This window comes from Periplaneta americana, chromosome 13, assembly GCF_040183065.1.
Source record: "Periplaneta americana isolate PAMFEO1 chromosome 13, P.americana_PAMFEO1_priV1, whole genome shotgun sequence".
Taxonomy (NCBI): domain Eukaryota; kingdom Metazoa; phylum Arthropoda; class Insecta; order Blattodea; family Blattidae; genus Periplaneta; species Periplaneta americana.
The window spans coordinates 103,214,382-103,242,341 of NC_091129.1; the positions used below are offsets into that span (position 1 = coordinate 103,214,382).

Genomic DNA, 27,960 nt, shown 5'->3' on the forward strand with positions numbered 1-27,960 from the left:
GTCCATTGGACCTAGCTGGGAGATCTTGTTGATCACCAGCTTTCCCTCCTTAAGCCACTGGAGGACGATTTTAGTGCCATAGCAGGTCAGCACTAGGAACAGAAAAGTAGAAAGAGGAGGAAGGAAAGGGAAATGAACCCCTAGGCCTCGAATGCTCTAATGCCGTCAGGGTCGAAGAAAGTAAGAGTTCAGTCAGAGGACTGGATAGGAAAGGGTAAAGAGGGAATTAGGTATTGAATAGAGGAAAATTATACCAAATTCAGTCATTAACTCATCAAGCTGACCAGTGCTAATTGATGAGCAGCCCCTCTCTTTAGTTCAACTTGTAAAATTATGCTTACTAACAGCTGCACCACGGGAAGGCAGGGATGGGACATTGGGTATTTGTCCAGGTTGGTTCCTTAAAGCCTTCAATGGGAAGGATTAATGCTTTCCCCCCTGTATCCGACAGATACCATTTTGCAGCCACCTGATGACTGTGTGAGGGCTGTTATGACGGCCTACCTGTCGGCATCGGAGTCACGACAACCACCCAGGCCACCTGTCGGATTTGGACAATCTTCGCATATATAGGGTGTTTTATAATTATAGGTACAAACCGCAGAGATGACTAGAGGACAATAAAACTGCTAATAAACAGAGGTCCGGAAACCAACCGTTTTCGAGATATGTCATTAATGTGGTCATAATTATTATGAACCAGCCTGTATAGGGTGCAAACAGTCTTGGCTTTGTCCACCATAGATACAACTCCGCCATCGTCGAGATTTGAACTCGGTTCTGCAGTCGTTGTAAGCCAACTACCTTCCAACTAAACTATCAAAGCAGCAAATTGAAATTGAAATTCTTCATTATCCGGTGCAATTTCTTCTTTGTTACGGAATGTTGGGGAGTTCTTACGCACAAGCTTTCACAACAGGTGTATCGACCATAGCTTACCAACACTGTAGTCTCCCAGTTCTCCCGATTTCAGTCCCCGGTCTTTTTTTGGGATATTTGAAATGTTTTGTGTAGTCCAGTCCTGTTGATAATGTTAACGAACTTCGGGTGTGCAGTGTCAAGTTACAAGCTTGTTTCGCAGTAGGTCTAGAACGTATGGATTTAAAAAAATTAAAAAGTAATAATAATTTTACCCGTGTACATGTGGCATTTCTTGCTCAAAATGATCATTAAAGCACGGGTTATACGTCATGACTCACCGTATATATTCCATATTTGTTTTCAATGTAGTAAAATTAGTGATAATGAGTGACTATTTGAGATTATGAAGGAAGCTGGTAGCTGACTGTGGATAAATAAAAATAATGCTTAGTAGTTTTGCTGTTAATTGGGTGCACTATATATTTAAGTGAAAATGTGTGACTGGAAAATGAAAAGTACAGCGTTGCAGTTGTTAGTGTTTCATAATCATAACATAAAAGCCTCTCAGACAAATGGAAAATGGCTTGAAGGGCTGACAGCGATCTGCCTGTGTTGCGAGTTGCAGGAGCGAGAATGGCTAAACTTCGACGAGTCGTACTGCACGGAAGAGCGCGTCGTGATGCCCATCTACTGGTACGTGGTCATCGTGTTCGTGGTGTGGCTGCCGCTGCTGGTCATGACCTTCTGCTACTCAGGACTCTTCTTCAAGGTAAACTTCTACTCCTCGCATTTCCCTTGTTCTCCTTGTTATCACTGCATTCGTCTTGTATCCTGGTCTTGTCATTGTTCTCCTTGTGTTACCCTTGTTCCCATTGTATTCCTCTTGTTCTATTGTCTTCCACTTGATCGTTTTTTAATTGGTTATTTAACGACGCTGTATCAACTATTCGATTATTTAGCGTCTATGGAATTGGTGATAGCTAGATGGTATTTGACGAAATGAGACTGAGGATTCGCCATATATTACCTGGCATTCGTCTTATGGTTGGGGAAAACCTCGGAAAAACCCAACCAGATAATCGGCCCAAGCGGGAATCGAACCTACGTCCGAACGCAACTCCGGATCAGCAGACCTGAGCTACGTCGGTGGCTTCTTCTTGTCTATGCCTTGTTCTTCTTATATTCCCATTGTATTTCTCTTGTCTACCCGTTGTTCTCCTTGTCTTCCCCTTCTTCTTCTTTGTTTTCCATGTTCTCCTTGTTCTCCTTGTATTACCCTAATACTCCTTTTATTTCCCTTGTTTTTCTTGTATTTCCCTTGTTCTCCTTCTCTTCCTTTTCTTCTCCTTTTGTTCTCTTTGTATTTTCCCTGTTTTTCTTGTCTATCCCTTTTTCTTCTTGTATTCTCCTTGTCTTTGTATTTCCGTATTATTCTCGTATTTCCTTTGTTCTCCTTGTATTCGCACCGTACTACTTGTATTCTCCTTGTCTTCCTATTGTTCTTCTTCTGTTCTTCATGTTGTCCTTTTATTTCTCATTGTCTTCCCTTTGGTCTCCTTATATTACCCTTGTTCTCCGTGTAATTTCCTTGTTCTCCTCGTTTAATTTCTCGCACACCTACATGCATTTTTACGTAAAGATATGTTATATAGTAAAGTTTTGTTCCTGTCGAGTTCTTTTGGTAATTTTTGTGACGAGTTACGTTGTGAGTCTTGAACCTGTTCAGTAGGACTGGCAGATCGAGCCTAATTAATATACAGGGTGAACCGTAAGTAATGTCGTTAATTTCAGGAGATATATTTCAAACAAAAGAAGTTTATGCAAATCCACTTTTCAGGTGAAGCTGATTTGAATAATTTCAGGGAAAAAATTGTTCCGGGGCCTGGTATCGAACCCGGGACCTTTGGTTAAACATACCAATACTCTACCAACTGAGCTACCCAGGAACTCTACCTGATACAAACTCAAATTTTCCCTGAAAAACTAGATTTGCATAATACACGTCACTGTTCGTTAACAGAAAACCACAATTCAAGTCACACAGAGTTTGTGTGCACTCATTGTTAGTTGCCCGCTTGTCAGCCCGCTTTGAGGTCTGTGGATATAAAAGAGAAAAATTGAGTCGGTGTTTGGCAGAATTCCCAGGTAGTTCAGTTGTTAGTGCGTTAGTACGTTGAACTAAAGGTCCAGGATTCGATACCCGGTCCCGGTACAATTTTGTTCCCTTGAAATTATCAAAAAAGTTTAATACAATTTTGTTCTTTTTTGCTTCCTTTCCGAGATACAAGTTGTCTATATGAAACATTTAATAGCGTATTTTGTGGAAGCCGTTGATTTAATATCCAATATGGTCAGTCAGTTTAAGAGAGCAGTGTATTATGATATTAAATAATTGAAATAATTTTAGTTTTGGCCTTTAAATGTGAAGAAATCTGATCGGAACAAATTTAACTTTTCCTTTTGCAAATTAATTTTACAATGTTACATTTGTTCGGATCAAATTTCTGAACATTTAAAGGACAAAACTAAAATTCTTTCTATCATTTATCATCATAATACACTGCTCTCTTAAAGTGACTGAGCATATTGAGAATTCAGTCAATAACTTTCCCAAAACACGCTTTGAAATATTGCATATAAAATAATTTTTATCTCGAAAAGGAAGCAAAAACGAGCAAAATTGTGTTAAACATTTTTGTTTGAAATATCTCAAAGAATAACCCCATGAAATTAATTACATAACTTGCGGTTCATTCCGTATAGTCTGCTTCAATCCTGACCTTCAGTTCTGAATTGACAGTCTATAGTACTCTACGGGCTGCGGGCGGACTGTTCAAGGTGTATGGCTACCATTACTGATTCGCCCCTGTACGAAGAAGGTTTGGTTTATAACAAATATATACATAATGCTGCTTGAGTACATGGATGGCCAATTGGCTATAGCCAGTAACTGTGATAATGAAAGTTATTCCCTGTGTATATTTTCTCTACTTATTTATATGCCGGTTTTCTTATAGGACGTACTGTACAATGAAGGTAGAATACAGATCATAAAGAGCAATTGTTTGTATATATATATATATATATATATATATATATATATATATATATATATATATATGGAGTTTGATTAGTGTAATATGTAAACTGGTCAACGATGTATGCAGTAGAGGGGGAAAGGAACCGGCCACCCTACCCCATTACCTCCTGGCTTAATTGCCTCATGAGTGATGCCTTATTGGTATCATGAAGTTCAAACGTCTTGTTCGGACAGTTAACTAAACAACAATCACTTCAAATCGTAGTGGCGTCTAACAAGATGATCATGCAACACACAACCAATTTAGTTGCTTCCATACTAAACAACAGACTGAATCTTATTTTCCGATTACCTACGTTACGTGACAGTACATGCGCAGAAGCGGTGTATACTGGTCGCACGGCTTACCAGATCATGTGGCCAGTAGCCCAGTAGTTTTATAAAAAAAAGTTACTCTTCTCACGATCTGATTTGATAATATCTGTGTAGACGCGCTGCGAAGTAGGACCGTTTTATTCGCGAGGTGACGCACATGCGCAGAAGTACTGTGATAGCGTTCCCGCACAATAAAATTCATGTAATCATGTGTCAGAAATTTGTGCAGTTCCATAGGCAGGATCTTTTTTAAAATTTGACGATTATTGTAGTCTACATAGTCGTAATTGAGCCATAGTGTGTTGAGATCGAAGCAGTGGTGTGTTCTGCAGAACAGTCGTTTATGTTTGTAGTTAGACCAGTACGAGAAGAAGGTCCTCCGCAGGGAGCACCCTATCTCTGTGAGCTACAAGACCAAGGTGGCACGCACCATGTTTGTGGTGGTTGTAGCGTTTATGGTGTGCCGAGTTCCCTTCACTGCACTCATATTCCTGCGCTCCAAGATGCAGCAAGGAACTCAGACTATAAACCAGGTAAGGTTTCTATAAATTACGATATATATATATATATAGAATAGACCTACTCTGTCAGCTGTTAATGTTTGGGATTATTTGGATAAGCCGAGTCTTTTCAAGGTTATGTAATGTTAATGCTGTATGTATACAGATGTAGGCTAGATCTTTAGTTAATGTAATAGTTGTAAATCGGAATATATTATCCGAAGTTGAAAGCGGCTAAATTTGGACACATTAACAGAAGTGAGCAAACATTCCTAATTTTAAATATTTGTAAAGTAGATCGAGGAAAAAATTGCCAAACGTAACTATTAATAGGTTTTAATTGTAAGGCAGACTTCGGCTCTGCTAAAGAGAAATATATTATCGAAACTAATATCGGTGGGGTTTCACTTGATCGGGACTTCAATATCCACCCATACCACACACGGGCCTGATATATGATTAACGTTGTCTTAATACATGACCAAATGGAAGTAGATAGCTACATGGAATAAGTTTACAAATTTAAAATACACGAGGCACATATTAGTTTTAATTATTCCGTAAAGTACACATTTTGTATTATTTACGAACATATTATTTGTTGCTGTAGTTCTTAAAATAATGTTTAAGTGTATTGTTAATTTCCATTTGTTTTTATTTGCATAAACAATGATGCATAATGAAGCCAGCACAAAAAATTATCTTCAGGGAATGAGATGAGAGTAAAGTGAAAGACTATTGAAACTTATGTAGGACCTATACATAATTATGTAGGTTGTATTGTAAAATTAGGTATTTTATTTTATGTTTTATTATTATTGTGTTAAATTGTATTGTGTATTCTTATTGTATTGTGTATAAAATTGTATATGTGTTGTAAAATTATATTGTGTATTGTAAATTTTATTGTGTATTGGTTATCATTTTATTGTGTATTGTTAATATTGTATATACCACTGCCACCGGGTGCTTGCCCACTTGCAGTGTAAATAAATACATACATACATTATTATTAATTGTTTACCGAAATTAATTTATATGTATTTATTTATTTCAATTCATTCTGAATGTTCACTTATATAATTTGTATTGAATTACCTTAATCAATTTATATTTATTCTACTTTATCTGGCTGTTCACTTCTATACTATCATCTTAGCACTAAGTTCCTATGTATTGTATCTATCAAAATTTTGTTTACTCTTCGTCGTCTGTTTCGCCAGGAAGATATTAAAGTAAAAATAAACCATAAATAAACGAAGCATGTCTTTAGAGTAAAGAGAGACGAACAGAGGAGTTGATAATGAAATCAGTAACATTCCTCATACCTGCAATGGTAAAAACAATGAAATAACAAATTTCTGTATATCGACAAAAACACGAGAGTTTCAACCTTATAGAATGTGAACAGACACAGTACGAAAGCCTTTCTCTCCTAGCCCAGTAACTTCGAGGGGAAGTAAGCAGTATCCCTCTTAGACACTCTGTACTGTGATAATCACAACAAAACCGGCATAAGTAACATTACGAGTTTTGCTGTACATCGGCCAGTTTTTTCTTCCGTAACTGTACATTAGATAAAACAGCTTGCAATGTAAGCTGAGCACAGCAGTCCAATTTGATTCTGAACTTTTAAATACTGCTTCACTCTTTGGCAAAGATACGTGTTCTTGTTTATTTCTATCTTGAGGTGATTCCTTTGCCTTCGATAATACGATTATAGTGGTATTTTGTTAATTATTTATCGAGTCATATATTTAAATTTCCAAAATTTTATTTAATACGAATTTGAAAACTAAATCTTAAAACCTCAAACTAGTAATAGACCTATTAAAAAACTAAAACTGAAGTACTGAAAGAATGTGAATAAAACAAACTATACACTTAATTTAAATTACAAAACTAAAGCGAGGAACTGAAATTAAAACATCAGAATTAAAACTGAAGTATAAAATAGCAAAAAAAACTAAAATGTAAAAAACCAGAATTGATAATAAGAAAATTAATGAAACTAATAACTTAGCTGAAATGTCGAAAATTTGATTAAAGCGCTAGATGTGTACCTCGAAACTAGCTAAAAATTAGAACTAAAACAAGTAGGAAAGGAAGAAAACAGAAACTAAAAGTTGGATTGGAAACCAAAAGAAAACAGAACTCTAAAAGAGAAGTAAGAAATAAACCGAAAATAAAACTTGCAATTGATAAAGAAATACGAAATCAAATAAATTGAAATCGAAAGCCGAAGCTAAGAAAAATAAAACTATAATCGTAAAATTTAAGAATTGTAAAACTGCATCCAAAAAACAAAAACAAACAAACAAATAAATAAATAAATAAATAAATAAATAAATAAATAAATAAATAAATAAATAAATAAATAAATAAATAAATAAATAAATAAATAAATAAATAAATAAATAAATAAATAAATAAAATGTGATTCTAAAAGTGAAAAAAGTGGTGCGTACATAATACAAAAAAACTACTTGAAAATTACAACTGAGAACCAAAACTAAATTCTCAAGCTAAAAATTAAAAGTAGCGAAATAAAAGCTGTAACTCTGTATCTGAAACTCTAAACTAAAATGGACTATAATCTGCACTATGATTCAACATAATCTGCTTTCATTTACAAACACCTTCTCTGTATTTAATATCTAGTGCGCGAATAAATGGTTACAATCCCTTTGTTGAAAGTTCTAATTAATCAGTGCCATGAAGACGATAGCGTTTGAGAAAATATAAAGGAGATAAGTAAGGATTATTACATACGCTAATTGCATTAGATTTCTTAGGAAAATATATTTACAAGTGGAAAATAAACTTCCATGTGCTATGCTGCAAGCTTCTAAGTGGACTACATCTGTGGCTGCATAGTACATGAAAGCCACGACTATTGTAGATTTTACATTTATTTTGTTTCGTTATTCATAGTTACAGTTTCTACAGGTAGGTCTCATAACTCTCGTAATTAACTCTCAGATAAACTGTATTTTTATCCAAGGATAGCGTAGCCTGTAGGCTGCAGAACTAGGTACTACTCGCTTCCGTATCTGAAGTCACACTGATTTAATTGGTCCTGACTCATACCACGGCGCCGGGTCGAAATCGTTAAAGACGGCCATTTTCGCCGCGCCCCCTTTGTCTCTCACTCGTCTGATGCAATTGGTTTACATATTGTTTACATATTGCAAATAAGTCATTAGTGTAGCTCTTATAGCTTCAGTGTAGTAAGCGTCTAACATTTTGAACTTTTTGAAACATCTGAAACTCAGCACGTATTCCTTCATCCACATTAATTGGGGAAGGACATAATTCTACGTCAAAAATATTTATTCCACTTTACATAAGGGTAACTGTAAAGTTAGGGGTTGGCTTCCTATCCTTATTTGTGTATTTCGACCTGCTCTACCATGTTGTACAGTCCCGAGGAGGCATTTTTCGTACATCCTATAACAGGGAAGTATTATGTTTAGTCAACAGTCCGAAGACTGGTTAGATCGTCATAAGTAACACCAATAAGGCAACTAATCGAGAAGATAATGGGTTAGGATGGCCAGTTCCTTCCCTCCCTCCATTACATAGGCCTATGTACATCGCTGACTAGCAACATTAATTGAATTAATCTGCTTGCTATGTATTGCATGTTTTATGTATATCTTCTTCTTATTCTTCTTCCCTTCAAGTATTAGGCCATATGGCCTGTTACGATCTCATAGTTGAATTTTCAATCCAGCGCTTCTTTGGACGACCGAGAGATCTCTTCCCGTTTGGACGATAGTGGAGCATGACTTTTGAGATTCTATCTCTACGCATGTGATGCAGATGATTTATCCAATTGTTCCGATAATGTTTTACGTGATTAATTACAGGTTCTAGTTGTAATTCTTCCAATACAGCTTTATTGCGTTTATGATCCAATTTCGTATATCCCGCTGTATATCTCGTAAATTTAATTTCATTAGCCGTTATTCTGCTTTCGTCTTTCTTCCTCAATGTCCATACCTCACTGCTGTAATAAAGTAAAGGTCCCGCCGAGGTCTTGTATAGGCGAATTCTAGTATGCCTTTGTACTAGGGAAGGTTTCATAATGTTGTTAATTATTCCCATTGTTTTGGTGTATTTAGAAATTTTCTGTGAAATGTCTACTTCATCGAAAAAAGATAATGTGTATCCGAAATATGTAAAATAATTTACTCTTTCTAATATTTTTGAACCTAACATATTTTGCTAGGCACAGGGTATTTTCCGCAAAAGGCCATAATTTTAGTTTTATGTATAGCTGAGCTGTTAAATTACTTATATTTGTAAATTTAATTTATCTGCTTACTGTGTATTGTACATTTTTGTATAGCTTAACTGATGGATTGTATATGCTTGTAAATTTAATTAACCTGCTTGCTATGTATTGCATATTTTTGTATAGTTCAACTGATGAATTGTTTATGCTTGTAAATTGAATTAATTTGCTTGAAACGTGTGGAGCAAACTTTCAGAACATGACATGCCACTTTTCAGAAAATGATACAAATACGTGTCTCAATAATCAACGAATTTTTTGTATGGTGAAATTTGACAAGAATCTGTAGCAAAAAAAAAAAAAATCTTTAATATTTAACCGCAAAAAATATTTTGTTTATTGTAGGTATGTATGTTTTTGGCATTTTAAGTGTATTTTCTGAAAATGGACATGTCAGGTTTTGAAAGTAGACTATGTTCCTTATGTAGCTATTGTCTATTTTTCTATAACTCATCTGATTGAATTATTTACGCTTGTAAATTGATTTAATCTGTCTGCTATGTATTGCATAATTTTGTATAATCGTAGCTTAACTGATGAATTATTTAGACTTGTAAACTGAATTAATCTGCTTGCTATGTATTGTATATTTTTTGTATAGTTAAAGTGTTTGCTATGTATTGTATATTCTTTTTTATACCTAGTTCAGGTGTTTGCTATGTATTGTATAGTAGTGGCAAAAGAAAAAAAAACGGACCGACCCTTGTAGCTGATTTAAGAGCCGTGTTCACTCCAGAGCGTCGGTAGACTGGTAACTAAGACTTTCGTGGTTCGAATCCTGCCTGGGAAGGAAACTTTTTTTTGTTCCTTATTCAAATTTATTCCCAGTACTTTTCGATTACAGCGATAATTTAGTACTTAATTAACTTATTATTCCCAGAACATGAATTTTACCAGCTTATTTTCTAATGGATTTCGAAATGGGCTACGTCAGCATTCGAAACTACAACAATTTCAATAGATTACTCACTATCTTGTGAATGCGGGCGTGGCATGCGCAGTGGCTCATTTCGGGGACTTTGATTATTCCGTCGGTCCCGTCTTTTTTGCCACTACTGTACATTTTTTATACCTAGTTCAAGTGTTTGCTATGTATTGTATATTCTTGTAGAGCTATCAGTATAGGTCAGTCAGCAGACTCACTTGCTGTTGATACGGAGCTGCGCTCGAACTTGGGTTAGATTCCCGCTTGGTTCATTACCTGGTTGAGTTTTTACTGATGTTTTCCACAACCATAAGACAAATGTTACGTAATCTATAGCGAATCTTCGGCCTCACCTCATCTCGCCAAGAAATTGCATAACTCGTAACTTGTTCCACATCTCAAAGCTTCAGTGCTAATGTACAATCTATGAAATAAAAAAATGAAATGGAAAATGAAATAGTTCACTGATCAAGCTTGAGATGTATACAACAATTTTATTGTTCTTCCTCTGACATATATCGTCAAGTGAGATGTACTGCTTGATCAGAGGTGGGAAACTCATATTGTACACAGAGCAGTAAGCATGAGTATCTACGTACAACAGCAATTGTAGCGGGAGAAGTTAAGCTCTCTGAGAGAGGCTGTTTCCCGTCTCTGTGCTCCATCAGAGGTATTAACAAGGATATTCTCACACATTTCAGAATTCACGTAACGTTAATACACGTAAATACAGAGCGTTTGCTTACATAATGTAAGTCGATCGGGTGACGCACGACCGGCACGAAGGCCATGCAACACGCGGCATACGGTCTCGTGCACGCTCGGCAGTACAGTTGAGTCTTTCTGTAGGAGTGGTTATGTTGATGTTAGATTGCGTGTTATTCTTAGACTGTGTTAGTGAAGTGTTTAGATTTAGGAGTGATTGTGTTGCCGTTAGATTGCGTGTTATTCTTCTGATTTTGTTATTAAAGTGTTTAGATTAGAAGTGGATCCTTTGACGTTAGATTACGTGTTATTCTTCTGATTATGTTAGTGAAGTGTTTAGATTTAGGAGTGATTGTGTTGTTAGATTACGTGTTATTCTTCTGATTGTGTCATTGAAGTGTTTAGATTTAGGAGTGGTTGTGTTGACGTTAGATTACGTGTTATTCTTAGTGAAGTGTTTAGATTTAGGAGTGATTGTGTTGACATTAGATTACGTGTTATTCTTCTGATTGTGTTAATGAAGTGCTAGGTTAGCTTTCTCAAGTGGCACCACAAATTTACAGTAGAGCAAAGGATTTTCGTAGTAGTAGTAGTAGTAGTAGTAGTAATAATAATAATAATAATAATAATAATAATAATAATAATAATAATAATAATAATATATTTATTTTGACGAAGTTAAGGCCATCAGGCCTTCTCTTCCACTTAGTCATAAACAAAAGAAGCTGATAAAATTTACTAACATTTAAAGAACACTAATAAAACATTATACATTTATACAAGCACAAGTGGAGTAAATTAATTCAAACATACTAAATAATAATAATTACAAAATAATATAAGGCTCGAGTATATACTTATCTGAAAAAAAAAATGATTGCGGAAAGTTGAAAAGACGATTTGCATGAAAATTTCCTAATGTTAGGCCTACCGTTCCACATTGCAACAGGGCAAATGATCACTACTGAATCTAAATCTAAACATTTCACTAACACAATGAGAAGAATAACATGCAATCTAACGTCAACACAACCACTCCTACAGAAAGACTGAACTGTACTGCCGAGCGTGCGGAAGACGGTTTGACGCGTGCACATGGCCTTCGTGTCGGTCGCGCGCCGCCTGTTGAACCTACATTATGTAAGCGAACGTCCTGTAGTTGCATGCAAGAGAAAGAAAGCAATTCTTCAAGTCCTTACGAAATATCGAAACCTACCTTTGTAAGAACCATAGAATATATACGAATTTCTAAAGCTTGTATCCGGACTTTAAAGTGGCTGTCTGTTGAGGAGCTACGTTGTGTGCAGGTGGTGGATGCGTACAACACCCTGTGGTTCATCTCGCACTACCTGATCATCGTGAACGCCGCTGTCGACCCCCTCATCTACGGCCTGACCAACGAGAACTTCCGGCGCGCGTTCAGAGCTACCAGCGTGGCCCGATGTCTGTTCGGAGCCTCGGCGTCCATGACCATCCCGCGAACCCCTCGCACCCCTCGCCCGCAGTTCAACAGACTCGAACCCAGGGATCTCTGCGAGAAGGCAAACGACCAGCAATGGTTCACCGTTCCCAGGCACCTCAAGGGAAAGACGTCGAGCACGGACTGCTATATATAGAAGACTAACAAATCTTTGCCTTGTTTTGGAGGTAGCTTAGGACTAAACCACACTGCATGAAAGAAAACACCGTCAGGCTGATTGAAACTGACTCAGTCGGTTTTCTACAACTAACTAGCCCATGATAAGCAGGTTAGAGCCTTTCACACGAACACACCATGTGGACGAAACGTTTTGTTTGTTCCAAGCAGGGAGAGACAGTCGGGAGTTGTGTCATGTCTATTGTTTGCAGTAGTCATAATCAAAAACATCTTTCCAGCTGACTGTGTGAATTGTTTGCTGCAGTGTATTTAAAGTTGTATGAAATACTCCGTAGCAAGGAGTCCAAAGATGGGAAAGATGAGTTTTATATAAAATAAATTGATCATTTATCGATTCGTTACTTACATTATTACAACTACCAGTTGCGTGTATGTAATAATTGATTTATTATTTTTGGAATTGTATTATTCGAAACCTGAAATAACAATTACATAATAATGTTTAATGTACACACTAATAAAATACAATTTACTATTATTATTATTATTATTATTATTATTATTATTATTATTATTATTATTATTATTATTATTATTATTCGCGCTGGTTCGAGTCCTCATGGGGGAAGAAATTTTTCATTGAAATTGCAGCCAGTGTATGGGACCGGTGCCCACCCAGTATCGTGATGCACTTGGGTAGCTACGATAGGTAGCGAAATCCGGTTACGAAAGCTGGGGGGATCATCGTGCTTACCACACGATACTTCCATTTTGGTTGGATGATCGTCCACCTCTGCTTCGGCATGTGTACGTGAGGCCAGCAGCCGGCTGGTCGGTCATGGTCCTTCATGGACTGTCGTGCCTCGGATCATTATTATAATGTGTTCATGAGCATTTCAATTTATTTCTGTGTTGTTTTAAGGAAAATTCACTAAAAGAGAGAAAAAACAAAAAATCAAGTTGTTGAAAAATTCCAAACAATCATAATTATGCACTTAGACACTATATTTATATGTCCATTGCATAAAACCTCATTGTTTTACAAAAAATTGTTATGGATTTACTTGAAAATAATGGTGGCCATCTATCCCTATATCCTATGGCCATCTCACCCACACATGTTGGGTGAGATGGCCAGTGGCTTATGTTTCAAACGTGTTTTGTTATTACATTAGTGAATTATATGCGTCCTGAGGCACTGAAGTGGTGAAATATAACCTTGAAGAAACGTATTTGTTTTGTTTCGTATTTTTTTTTTACCAAATGGTTATCCTGTTCTAAATAATTTAGAAAACTATGGCCATCTAACCCGGAATTACCCTATTATTATTATTATTATTATTATTATTATTATTATTATTATTATTATTATTATTATTATTATTATTATTATACTAATAGCGGGTACTTGACTTTTTCTCATTCACACAATTATTATATTACTGTATAGAAACAAAACAAATTGTTATCAGATACTGTAACAAATTGAGTTTTTTTATTTAAAGTAAAATAATCCAATCTTTAGATGAAGTGTGAAGCTGAGAAGCTCCTTGTGTGAATAGAAAAACATCCAGATATTTACAGTTTTATCTTGAATGACTTGTTTGCTGCAATGTGTATTGAAGATGTTTGAAACAGCAACAAACTTTTGTTTCGAGCAGCCTGAAAGAGTTTGTTTACCGCAGTTTGGGTCTAACCTCACAGTACATTAAACAATATGCATGACCAACCCATAGCACTACGTGTGATTTTACTCATAACTTAAGATTCACACTTCGCCATTTGTATACCGTAATGCTACAACGTAATTTATAACGAGTGCTTCGTAACCGAATTCTGTATTCAACAATGATGTAACAACTACTGATTTCTTAAGGGGATAGGTACAGCTTACAACAGTATAAGTTTGGAAATATTCAACATTTTTTTTCCCTCCATTACTGTATCTTGTATAATAATGAAAATTAGTATGTGTAAAACACTGTCCTCCTGCTATATGAAAACAAATATTTTTATGATTAAAAAAATTATTTACACTTTTTTTCTCAAAATTCAGCTCACTGTGCAGTGATGAAGCGTTTCCCACATAACTAAAAAACTATCCAACATTCTGTGATGAACTCTTTTGTGTGTATTTATGCATGTCATATCTACAATATGATGCAAGATCACTTCTCTGCCTTTGATAGAATGTCTGATAAAAATAAATTCTTAAAAAAAATGGTCAAATATCAGTATTTTTTTCTAACACAAATAAAAAAAAATATCATTTATTAAGGACTGTAGTTAAAAGAGCATGATATTGTAAACATGAGTTTCAGCAATAAAATAAAAGAGAAAGAACATGAAAAAGTTAACAAGTTTATGAGTTATGAGGGAAACGCTTCATCACTGCACAGTGAACTACCACCATTATGAATTTTGAAAAAAAATAATATTATCAATTTTTTTTAAATAGTAAAAATATTTTTTTCATAACCAATTTTCATTATTGTACAAGATATAGTAATAGAGGGGAAAAAAAGTTGAATATTTTCAAAAATTTTACTGCTGTAAGCTGTACCTAACCCCTTAATGAAGGTATAATATATTTTTATTCTTGGCTGACGGGATATTGTTACGTTTTCGTAGAATAAGTTACAAATTACTTCATTTTACGTTAATTTTTGGTAGATTTAATTAATGTGGGGAAATAAATAACGTTAGGTTAGGTTAGATTAAGTTTGGTTTGATTAACTTAAGTTTTTTTTATGTTAGACTAGCTTGGTTAAGTATAGCTTAGTTAATATTAGGATAGGAATATGTTAAGTTTGATTAACATTTAAGAGTCGAGCGTTCATTATAGCGGGTGTTAGTATTATAGTCATGACCTGATATAATATGTTATAAATTGTGTATTATTTTTAAAGTACGTTGATATTTTTTAATTTTATGTAACACTAAGTCAAATTGGGAAACAGGTTTCCATATTCCGATTTCGTGGTAGTACATTGAAAGTTCTGCTCTTAGCTGTAAAACCCGTTACATCTTACTTTTGTGTAATAAAGAATATTTTCATATAACGAACCCATGTCTTCACAAATTTTACTGAAAATACAATTTTTCAATGTTCTTCCTTTGATGGAATGTATAGTGGTGGAGGCAAGACCTGTCCTACGACCTTATCAAGTGTCGTGGCTGTATCACCAATGAGTATGAAAGGGGAAGATAGGTTTTAGTCTGAGATAAACTTCCGTGTCGGTAGATTCATATGACATTAACCATCGTGAAACATACTCTCTTTCTGATAACTCATTCCTTCCCTTATCGCGCAGCTCAGATGCCAGGTCTCGCCTCCTCATCTGTACGTTTTGTATTGAACTATTAGCACAGAAGTTATGTTTATTTAATATTTCGTGTCATTTTTGTACCAAACATTTCTATTTTGGACGTTTTTTGGGTGATGTCCAGTGGTTTTGAATAATAGTACATTATGCAACGAGCCTATAATGGTAGTAATTAAGACGCGAGGATGTTTATGAAACGAGCGCAAGAGAGTTTCATAATTTTCATACGAGCGTCTTAATTACCATTATAGGCAAGTTTCATACGACTTTTTATGCTCGACCATACTTCTAACTTGAAATTATTCATAAATATTCATGTTATTGTTATGTGAGTGAGTGCAATAGCCTGCCTCATAAATTGTGAGATGTGCGCAGACGCGAAAGTATTGATTTTTTCCGGAAAACGAATGTCGACGACCTTGATATAATCTAGAGAGTAAGATAAAAATTAATCTTGATATAACTTTGAAATTGAAGTCGACATTGAAAAACGAGATGACAAATTGAATTTATTTGAATATTATTTACAGTTAACGCTAATTATTATAGTAACCTTCTGCTACAGTATTGGATTTCCAGGCTTCGTGACGTTTCCCTAGTTGTCTTTTGATTGCATATCCGAGAATAATCGCAAACCTGAACTTTAATGAAAATGAATAGGTGTACTTTAATGATATGCATTAAAGGACTGCTACCAGGTGTATAATTACTACAGTTCGGCATGGTCGAGCATAAAATTATTATCGTTATTCTCGATTTTACGAGGATTTGTATTTTTTGTTCGAATGAGTTTTAAGTATGAGTATGGTAGTGGGAGTTGCAAAAAAAAGTCTCGGCCAGAAGTAGGTCGTGTAATCACTGCGTCTTGAATATATTGTAAAAGCTGTAATTTTTTGTGTGTTTATTGTTATTGAAGTTTACAGAAGTATAAAAAGAGTGTAGTGTACACTTCACAAGTTGAAATTTTATAAGTTTGCATTTTCACCAGATATTCGCAACTGCTTTCGTAGTGACATGATTGAATGTTTATGTGATGATAATAAAGGTATTTATGTAATATATTTACATTATTCGTAGCACATGTCTTGTGTTTCCTGAATGATACACTTGTTCATACCTCGATGAACATGCTAGTTACATGTCACATTCTAGCTCTTTCGACAGATTGACGAGTTTCTCTTCCAGAAGCTGAGCCATGTCGGCCTCTGTTTTCAGGATCTCTGCAGCTTGCTGTAGCAACGTCATAGATTCTACCATAATGTCCTGAAAAAAAAAAAGAATTAAAATCCTTTGCATAGTCACAGATTTTTATATTGCATACAATGATAGACTATAATGACGGATGTAATAGGACTAATGTAATTTGTTAGATATCGTTATGATCAGGTTCTGTGTAGATTAATTTCAATGAATTCTGAATATCTGGTTTTATTCTACTTTGAAAAAATGGCAAAGTATTGTATATTTTACTGTATTTGTCTATTTTGCTTTTATAGAATCAGGATTAACATAGGTTATTACACAGGTATTTTATTGTTATTGTTATTCTTATTACTATTATTATTATTATTATTATTATTATTATTATTATTATTATTATTATTATTATTATTATTATTTACTGAACTAATGCTGCAGCTGTTATCACCATCACTACTACTACTACTACTACTACTACTACTACTACTACTACTGCTGCTGCTACTACTACTACTACCACTACTAATACTACCACTACCACTACTACTACTGCTACTACCACCACCACTAATACTACTACTACCACCACCACCACCATCACTACTACTACTAATACTACCACTACCACTACTACCACCACCACTAATACTACTAGTACTACCACTACTAATACTACCACTACTACCACTACTAATACTACCACTACTACTACCACCACCACCAATACGACTACTACCACCACCACCACCCCCACCACCACTACTACTACTACTACCACTACTAATACTACCATTACTACTACTACTACCATTACTAATACTACCACTACTACTACCACCACTAATACTACTACTACTACCACCACCACCACCACCACCACTAATACTACTACCACCACCACTACTACTACCACCACCACCACCACCACCACTACTACTACTACTACCACTACTACTACTATCACTAATACTACCATTACTACTACTACCACTACTAATACTACCACTACTACTACTACCACCACCACTAATACTACTACTAATACTACTACCACCACTAATACTACTACTACTACTACCACTAATACTACTACTAGCACTACCACCACACCACCATTAATACTACCACCACTACTACTACTACTACTACTATTACTGCTACTCTACTACTACTACTACTACCACCACCACTACTACTACTATTATTATTATTATTACTACTACTACTACTACTATTATTACTGCTACTACTACTACTACTTCTACTACTACTACCACCACCACCACTAATACTACTACTACTGCTACCACTAATACTACTACTAATACTACTACTAATACTACTACCAACACACCACCATTAATACTACCACCAATACTACTACTACTACTACTATACTGTACTACTACTACTACTACTACCACCACAACTACTACTACTACTACTACCACCACAAATACTACTACTACTACTATTACTACAGCTACTACTACCACTACTACTACCACCACCACTAATACTACTATTACCACTAATACTACCATTACTACTAATACTACCACCATCACCACCACTACTACTACTACTACTACTACCACCACCACCCCCTAATACTACTACTACTGCTAATACTACTACTACTACCACCACACCACCATTAATACTACCACTACTACTACTACTACTACTACTACTACTACTACTATAACCACCACTACTACTACTATTATTACTACTGCTACTACTATTACCATAACCTCTACCACCTCCACCACCACCACCACGAACTGCTGCCTATAAGTGACTTGTTTTAAACAATGGCACAGCAACAGAACTGCCAGCAACAGTTCGTAAAGAGAAACGCTGTTACATGCATGGTACACAACGATAGTGCACGGAATGAATGGAGAACGCATGCAGGTATATTTGAGAAGCATCGTTCCAAAACGTGTTTTTTCCATTCTTAAAAGCTTAACGTGTAGAATTCCCTGTCAGTCCTCGTGGTGTTTGACGTTTTCTCGGGGTTCTCCAATTTCCCTATGTTAGGCATCAACATCATTCCGACCACTTTGTAGCCCAGTGCCAAATTCAGAGCATTTCTCCAGTTGACGAAGTGAGAACTGACCTGTGCAGCAGACTTGGTGACCTTGTCTTCTGCCAAGTCCCGCTTGGCCTGCACCACCATGGCCGCCTGCAGGTCGTACAGCAGGAGGCCTCTTATCCTCGAGGCGCCTGGGTCCAGCACGTCCGCGATTTCCAGCAACTCCGTGCACAAGTTGATCTTTCGTTCCAGCTGTCTGCTTGATAGCTCTGCGAAAAAGACAATTCACGACTGATGAGTCTTGATTTAAAATATTGAAATATTACTTACATGCCGGTTATGAAATTGGTAATTGAATTGAATTTTAGAATAATGGTTTAGAGCAGACATGCTCAAAACGATAAGCTGAGGAGATTCAAAGAAATGCATCCCGCAATACACAGGTAATTTTCGTGTAGGGTTGGAGGTGATTTCAAGAAAGAACCGAAGCAGCGGCGGATTGTAATGTTTTGCTGATGAGAATTCATGTATTACTCAACTAAGGCCAGTGGAGTCCTGCAGTCTGGAGCGCCACTTGTATTGATCCTGCTTTCGTATAGCTTCATCGCTACAGTTCACATTACGCCCGCGGCTCCACTCGCCTCGGTCGAATAATATCTAGCTATTAAGATGACCATAAATAGAACAAAATTATACTATGAAAAATTTAATTGCATTAGTGTTAAGACATATTAAGAAAGCTAATGTTTTTCTTTGTCGAAAATAAAACGTATTTAGTGTCGTGAACTAAGTTATAAACCATTACGAAATCAATAACCATATGTCATAGATACTTTTAAAGTACTATTTACAAAACCAAAACCATTCATTTTTATATTTAAACATGTTAAATACCTGCATGTAAATAATATAGCCCAACTTTATTCTTCTGTATAAACTCCCAAATTTTTAACCTAAACAAAAAAACAAATTAATTATGTTTATGAACCGTTTACTAACTTGTAAACTCATTAACATAATAATTATAGCCATGTGGTAATTCGCCTAACATAAAACAGTTTCTGAAAATGAAAATATTTAACGGCCCCAAAGTATCAGTGTTAACAACAGTAAGCTAAATGCCACGACTGTCTCGAGTAACCTAGTCACCCTCCGCGCAAAGGAGATACGTACTACGTCAGTATTACGGGTGACGTCATCTAGCGACACGCGGGAGGGAGGAATTTGAAGCACTAATTGGCGGGTCGCGCTGCACCCCAGGCCATGTAACTCGAGAATGCTAAGCGAGAGAACGTTCGAAATGATATCAAACGATTTGTAACGAACTAGGCTACAGCTTAGATTGAGCTGCAATCAACAGTTGACAAGTTAAAGGAGCAGTCCGCGATAAAATTCCATATTTCGATTATATTATAGGATTTTTACCAAAGTAATCCTTGGATTAACGGCGTTTGTGCCATCGCTCTACGCCTTTTAGTTTGTGAAATATTAAAGGTTTTACTGCAAGCTCTGACGTCATAACCACTGATCGCTTCATAAGATTGCGTTGTAGTTCCGTTTGACATACAGCGTAGAACGAGTAAATATATATTCATGCGTTACAGTCAGTTATTATTAACACACTTAGGACCTATCACATGCATATACTGTAATAATAATAATAATAATAATAATAATAATAATAATAATAATAATAATAATAATAATAATAATAATAACTTATTTTGAATTTCGTACTCATAGTGATTAGAACAACTTGGGTCTGGTAAGGGTTCAAAGTGAAAAGGTTTAATATGTCGATCCATTATAACGTAAGTCAACGCCTTCACTGAGTGAGTGAATGTATGTGAGACGTGAAATATTCGTTATGAATGGACTGCAAATACGTGTTTATCTCACGTCAACAATAAATTAGTACATGGTTTATATTATTCTATTACGTGATAGTTGTTGAGTCACACGGTTTAGGCACGAAACTATGTTTGGGGGAACCTCTAAAACATGTGGATCATCGAATTGCGGCAGTTGATAACCAGTACTACTTCCAAGACTTTTTCTGTTAAGGTGGTACATTATGGATATAGGTACAATATGGATCATGCTAAGATTAGCGCAATTTTCTACAAGACTATTGTTGGTAGAACTGTTTTGAGCAGTGCGTCAAGAAGGAAGATCCTTGTTGTGTTTATCGCGTGAGTTTCAGCACAGCTGTGCCTTTCATTGAAGCTCTGCAATTTATTTTGCATAGCAAGGTAAATACTTGCACATGGAAGATATTCAATTTATAAAACTGCACAGTATTTATGTTCCTAGTGTAGCTTCAAACATAGCAGAATCATTTTTCTTTTCATGCAGTCTTATGTTGCCTTGAAATAGACGACTGTAGGTGCAAGTGCTGTCACCTATTGTTGCATTGTAACAATGAATGATCCCCATACATTTAACATTACTAAAGTACAATATGGATCAGTAGTCTAGGTACAATATGGATCAGTAGTCTAGGTACAATATGGATATAGCCTAGTAGTACAAATGGGATCGGGAGAAGTTAGACAATTATTTTTGTTGTAATTATTTCGATATATAGTCCTACGCGTATATTTTATATATTACAATTTTTTTTTCGTTTTGTTGTTGATTTTAATATTTTTTCTTACATGTTCATGGGTAGATGTTAAGGGTAAAAACAGAACCTAAATGCAGACGAAAGTGGAAGCCATCGGTGATGAACACTGCAATTAAGAGAGTAAAGGAAGGGTATTTGTTTATCCGTGAGGCTTTCGAGTTACGTTTACTGCACTCCATAGAAAACTGAAGCTTGAAGAACAGAGAGCTACTGGGTGAAAGTTTCGTGTAGGAGACGCAATAGTCTTGGTTTAACACCTCTTCAGGTGAAACACCCATGGAATACGGAGAACAGAGTTGCAGGGCTTGATTGGTTTCTCGCATTTCTAACGAGGCATTCAAACTCGAGTGTAAGGGAACCCGAGTCTCTGTCACGTGCCAAAGCTTAAGGATTAAATAGGCAATCAGTTGCGCATTTTTTTCGGCAACTTGAAAGAAGTTACGGACCAATTTGAATTGTGTGAAAAGCCTTATAATGTGTCCTTTATGGATGAGTGTGGTTTTCCACTTAGTAACAGCCTTATAAGATAGTATATCAACAGGGGAAATGAAAAGTTGTTGCTATTACCAACGCAGAAAGAGAGGAAAATGTAACCATCGTTGCATGTTGTAACACATCCGGTGGATTCATCCCTCCAATAGTCATTTTTGAAAGTGTTAGGAAACGCTCAGAATTTCAGGACACCTTGCCTCCAGGCTCGATAGTGGCAATGAGCGAGTCGCGGTACATAAATGAAAATCTCTTCTTGGCATGGTTGAATCACTTCAATACATACAAAACCCCAGACGGAAACTTGATAGTTCTGGACTATCATTCAAGCCATGTGAGTTTGCAAGCCTTGGAATATTTTCAGATGAATGAGATGAATTTTTAGGGTTACCACCACATAGCACTCATGTCTTACAACCATTAAACAGAACATTGTTTAAATCACTGAAGACCAAATACCATAAGAATGCAATTGAATTGATTCATCCAAATGAAAATCTGTCGAAGAAAAGATTCTGTCCCATATTCAACATGGCTTGGAACAGCATGGATTCCGTAGGTATAACTTTTAAAAGGTTTTCAATTTACTGGGATATTCCCATTCAACGATGACATTTTTCCGAAGGAAAAATTTGAACGTGCTGTCACGTCTATATAATCAAAAAATGATGCCGAAAATAATGCTGGTCATGCAACCGCTAGCACTAGTAGGCCCCAAACCTCTGGAGAGTCCTCCAGCAGACACACAAATGCGACAAAGCCTATAGTTTCAGAAACTGGATTATTCACCAAAACTAGCGGCAACTTCTCAAGTCATAAAAGTTGTTTTTCGTCACCAGAGGATACCATAAAAAATGTGTTGCCTTCTCCACCTAGAAAGGAGTCGTGCCGAAAACGGAAACTGCAGACCTCTGTCCACCTTTCTTCCCCACAAAACATTGACACCACTCGTGTTAAGATATGTGGCAATGAGACCACAAATAAAACCAAAATCCAAGGCGAGAAGCGCAACAGTGCTGAAAGGAAGTGTGTTGGTGTCATCAAGGAATCACAAAAAAGAAAAGATGTCTGTGGATTCTGTTTGCTGAATTATTATAGTCCGGAATCCATAAGGAAAGGGGACTGGATTTCTTGTCAAGGGTGCCAAATGTCGTATCATGAAATCTGTGTAGGTGGAAAAGGTAAAAAACAGTTTATTTGTGGCAAATGCCAGTGATTCTATATGTACTATGTAGGGATCCGAATTGTACCCACTGAGGTACATTATGGATCATTTTTTGTTAAATGTAATTTATTTTTCAGTGCTTAACTTAAGTGAAGTAATTTTGTTTAAACACTTGTATCATATCAGAAAATGTCCAAAGATTATATAAACATAAAATCATAACGCACAGACATGCATGTTGGCTGGAAAAATAAAATCTGTCTTCGGTGATCCATAATGTACCACTTTACCCTATAGTATCTTCTCTCCACGTATTTTTCTTCCGGCTGTATGTTTTGCCTTAGTGGCTTTAGAGTACTGGAGTCTGGAGCCAGTTACATCTCTTTTCACGTTGCAATTATGGTCCATTATCGCAATCATAGTTCTTGTTACCATTCTACCCTATGGAAAGTGTTTTCGCTTAGGATTGTAAAGCAATCTCTCGTTATGGTATGATTCAAATTTGCTGGTGTGACAAAATTGATTAGTCCGATTTAGATCTTTCAAAAGGGCAGGGTTACATACAACTTTTTTCAGAGCATTGTAATCGCTGGATCCAGGTTCGATCCATTCCCTCTCACTATTGTATGGGTGAATGTGTGCACATTTTTTATTATGACTCTGTTTCTCCCCATTCGTGTATATTAGAAACATGATTTAATACAGAAATGAATCTGTCTTCTAAGTCGTCAGAATCACCTTCACATGTAGCACAAGACCACATAGGTGATTTATAATGCTCTCTTTCCACATTTGTGCGGCGGCTTTAAGCTTTTTGCCATGTGCCAAATGTCAAATTGATAGCCCATCCATTCATATTTGGTCCTTATCAATTTCCTAATTCCTCTATGGCGGTCCGATAGAAAGAGGGTAATGTTCATTTTTTCTTTTAGGCGATCTAGAACATTTTCGCATGCTGCTTCGCCTACAATTAGACCTTTTTGCAGAACTACGAAGTCTATAATCTTATCTGGATCGAGGTCCATTACACTGTAAGTCACATATTTTGCACTGTATCTAGGTGAGTCAAATTGGCCATCACCGCGATTCGCATGTTTTTATCTTTTAGGGAATTGATAGGTTGTTCATGAATCTGAAAATAAGTACATCTGACTGTTGGTTCTACGAATTTTGAAATTATTTTATAAAATGTTGTCTTGCCGATGAAACATAGTTGTAAAGTTTTTGAAAATTTTCTCAAACAATTTGTATCTTATATCGCACAAGTATAACGCAGTACTCACTGCTATGCTTCACCTCTGTTCGGACTTCCACTCCCAATTACGGGCATTCTGGCACACTGCATTAGCTTTCAGCAATGGTCCTATTGTTTCTACCAAATATTTGTAAAAGAGGAATGACAAATATTACAAAAGAAAAACAAAATTTGTAACGCTGACCCCCCCCCCCAAAAAAAACCTTTTTGACTCCCTTCTTAGTGTCTCGCACCCTATCTCACACTGCACAACTTTGTTTATATTAGGCTCTGTGAATTTTCAGCCTCATCGAGAACTACACACACGTCAATATTTTCAGCTATAGGTGCATTACTGCAACTTGCAATTGCTTCTTTGACGACCTTCTTTCATTTATAAGCAGAGGAGCGCGTAGATCAGAACTGTCTTCGGGAGATTCTCCTTTCAAAAATAGGGAAGGGACAGAAGTTTTCTTAATTTTCATAGGAGTTCTATTGTCTTTCATTAAACGTCTTTTTAGTAAGGACGATTCTTCAAAATCAGTTTCACGGAAATGACTGGAACACACAACAGTAGTTTTCGATAGTGTAAAACCTTTTCTGTTAATTTTCTTCACCCATGTTTTAAATCTTTGCAGTAACTTTTCTCTGTTCGGAAATACATGAAATGATGTCCCTTCTTCATGTTCTGTTTTTGTTGTTCCCTCTGAACACGAAAAATCACAACATCACGGAATTTTAAACTGTATCACGATACAATTTCTTCTGTTTAGTCTACTGTACTTCAAAATCGTTCATATAAAAGAAAATACGTCTATATAAAACCACAACATTGGTATGTGCTGATTTTATGATTAAATGAAAAGCAAAACATGACTTCACACAATCATAACTAAGTCCGAAATTCTGTTCACGTTTACTACGGCGAGAGAAGATTATTTATTTTAATACAAAGCGCTGCTCTGCACTCGCCGATGTTCTCGGTCTACTACGCAATCACACCAATTCAGTGGCTGTGACGTCATAAGAATTTGTGCGGAGTCTGTAACTCAAGAACCATGCCTCGCATTGACATGCGGCAAATTACATTCTAATTAGATTGAAAAACGTGTTTGATTAAAGCCAACTTAATTTTATCGCGGACTGCTCCTTCAAATTTGGAAAAATAATTCGCAAATGGAATTGAACGAAAATAGAAAATTCATAAAGTCGAGGCATATGCAGCCCAAATTGAAGCGGCCATATAAGCAACAGACACCGGTACCTTACATTTAACGTTCAAACCCATTTTTGTACTGTACTTCCTAACTTTATCGTGTTAACAACACTTTTTGTACACAAAGTATGATCATCGGAACAGAATTCTATTGATTGATACATACTAAATTATAGATATTAATGTTAATTTATATCTAAATATATTTGACTAATATTGTTAGAAAAACAACTACCTTTAACAAAATAATCTGCCCTCAATGAGGGTGACCATAAAGATTCAGAATAAAAGCACTACAGAATAATTTAGAAAGACAAAAAGATTAAATACAGGAATTGTTTAGTAAAAAATCCAGAGAAATGCAAACCCAATAGAATAATCAATGGCCAAAATATAAATGGTAATGTAATATTTGGATTGAATCCTTAAGAATATTCAATATATTTTTTTTAATTTAAAAAAATCGGAGACCGAGTGCTTTTCAAATATTACATGTGAATTTAGGAAGTGTGCCACGTGCACCAAACAAAAGACCAGAAACACTCCACTGACCAGTGGGAATGTTATATTTCTCACTTAGGTATGGGATGCAGGACTCATAAATGGATTTCTTCTCCACATCAACGTATTGTACCTGCAGGGCATCCCTCTCAAATAAGATTGTAGGATCAAGAACTATTCCCTTAGATTGAGTCCTTTGGATGGCTAAAATATCTGCTCTTCTGTTCGAAAAAATTAGTGATTTATAAAGAAAATTATAGGGTAATCAAAAAACTCAGATACGGGACATCCTGGAAAATACGAGAACGTTGGTTACCCCAGTATGCTTTTATACTGAAAAAATAAAGCCATTAATTAAAATTCACTTCTATCCCCCCCCAATTCATATTCATTGGAGCATGCATTCTTATAAATTATTCAGGAAAACTACCACGAAGTTTTTTTGTAAACATGCATATGACTCCTCTTTTATTATCTTTCATGTCTCTACTGTTTAAAGTTAGAAAGAGTAACTAACCTGAAAGCAAATATCCCGGAATGTTTCCGTACATCTGGGAAAGAGCATACTTAACCTCCAGCATATGCCAGTTCTTCTGATGTAGAGCGTCTTTGTACTTCTCCAGAAAACCTTCTAGATTCTCAGGCTTGCTTTTATCCAACAATGTAATCTCCTGACGTATCGCGTCGTTCCCCCAAGACATCTGACGCCCGGGAATTGTATGGGAACAGACATCGCATTTCCAGGGAGCAGCAGGATCAAGCGGATCCGTCGACAAAATCTTGGACTCGCTTCTCGTAGCAGATTTTCTACATTGCGAACAATTTATAGATCCTAAGTAAGTCTCAAATTCTGTAGGATCTGAGCATCTGGCACATGTGCAGTCGAAGCACTTGGACTGTTTCAAATGTGCTCTTCTCGCCAGAGTTCCCCAGAGGGTCTGAGTATATGTTGTACTGATGATGTCGCCTTTCCTTATTGGGACTGTGGACACTAACTCTAGGACGTGTTTTGAGCCTTTAAACACGTGTTTAGTGTTCGGTTTGCAATCGTGCGATAACATGGCAGCCTTGGGGTACAGGCCTCTGATTTTGACATCACCTTCTGAGTGCCTTATTTCAAAAGAATTTGTGTCTAATATTGCCGTTACTCTAAGTATAGTTTCTTCGCTGAATTCTGTCATCGCGAGACCATCACGAAGAAATCCGACGATGTTGTTTTTGAAAATATTGTACAAAGTGGTGTCTTTTCTTTCTTCTAAATGTGACTGCAACTTGAGTAATCTTTCATACTTGCTGGGATCTCGTTTTTTGAGCAACAGGCATCTCAGAGGTGTTATGCTGCAGTATGCAGCCTCCTTTTTGCCTTCCCCTTGCAGTTTAATAGTGGCACGAAAGCCCCTCTCCTTCATGAGATTGCATTCGGGGACGTGAACCGGATGAGTCTCGCACTGGGGTCCGCAGAGAGGCCAGCTACAGCCGCTGCAGTAGTAGACTTCTTTGTCCTCGCAGACTCTAATTCGGCGGCTGCATCCGAGGCAGATAGGAAGTGAAACTACTTTGGGACCTATGGCAATAGGTTCTTCTTTGATGATAATTTCGCCCTGTTTGATGTCCCTGGTGGCCACCATGTAATAGCCCAGTTGTGTGGAGATGCTGAGTTTGTACGGAGTGCACTGGGTCTTGTGCACCTTCCAGTGTTGCTTCTGGTGATCACGGTTGCAGTAGAACACTGAGTGGCAGCCCGAGCAGCACTGGGTCGCTTGGGCCTGGCACACGGCGCACGATCCCCCCATGGTTTCCGGATCCTCTGTAACAAAGCGACATGAATATTTCATGATCTTTGATATGCACGTAAACAT

General features: G+C 36.4%; 2 protein-coding genes across 4 annotated transcripts in view; one reads left to right on the forward strand and one right to left on the reverse strand.

Moving 5' to 3' along the window:
* The window catches only part of LOC138712195 (QRFP-like peptide receptor), a 35,605-nt gene extending 18,753 nt beyond the window's left edge, over positions 1–16,852 (forward strand). Inside the window, exons 5-7 of the mRNA XM_069843707.1 lie at positions 1,487–1,630; positions 4,630–4,809; positions 12,014–16,852. Coding sequence (XP_069699808.1) covers positions 1,487–1,630; positions 4,630–4,809; positions 12,014–12,322 — 633 coding nt within the window. The 3' untranslated portion in view covers positions 12,323–16,852. The remainder of the gene's footprint in view (positions 1–1,486; positions 1,631–4,629; positions 4,810–12,013) is intronic.
* LOC138712194 (SET domain-containing protein SmydA-8-like) overlaps positions 16,504–27,960 on the reverse strand; it is a 39,582-nt gene continuing 28,125 nt past the window's right edge. For all 3 annotated transcript variants that reach the window (XM_069843703.1, XM_069843706.1, XM_069843704.1), the window contains 3 exons: positions 26,619–27,908; positions 18,955–19,139; positions 16,504–16,892 (listed from right to left, as the gene is read on the reverse strand). In XM_069843703.1, the coding sequence (XP_069699804.1) occupies positions 16,764–16,892; positions 18,955–19,139; positions 26,619–27,908 (1,604 nt within the window). In that variant the 3' untranslated portion in view covers positions 16,504–16,763. The remainder of the gene's footprint in view (positions 16,893–18,954; positions 19,140–26,618; positions 27,909–27,960) is intronic.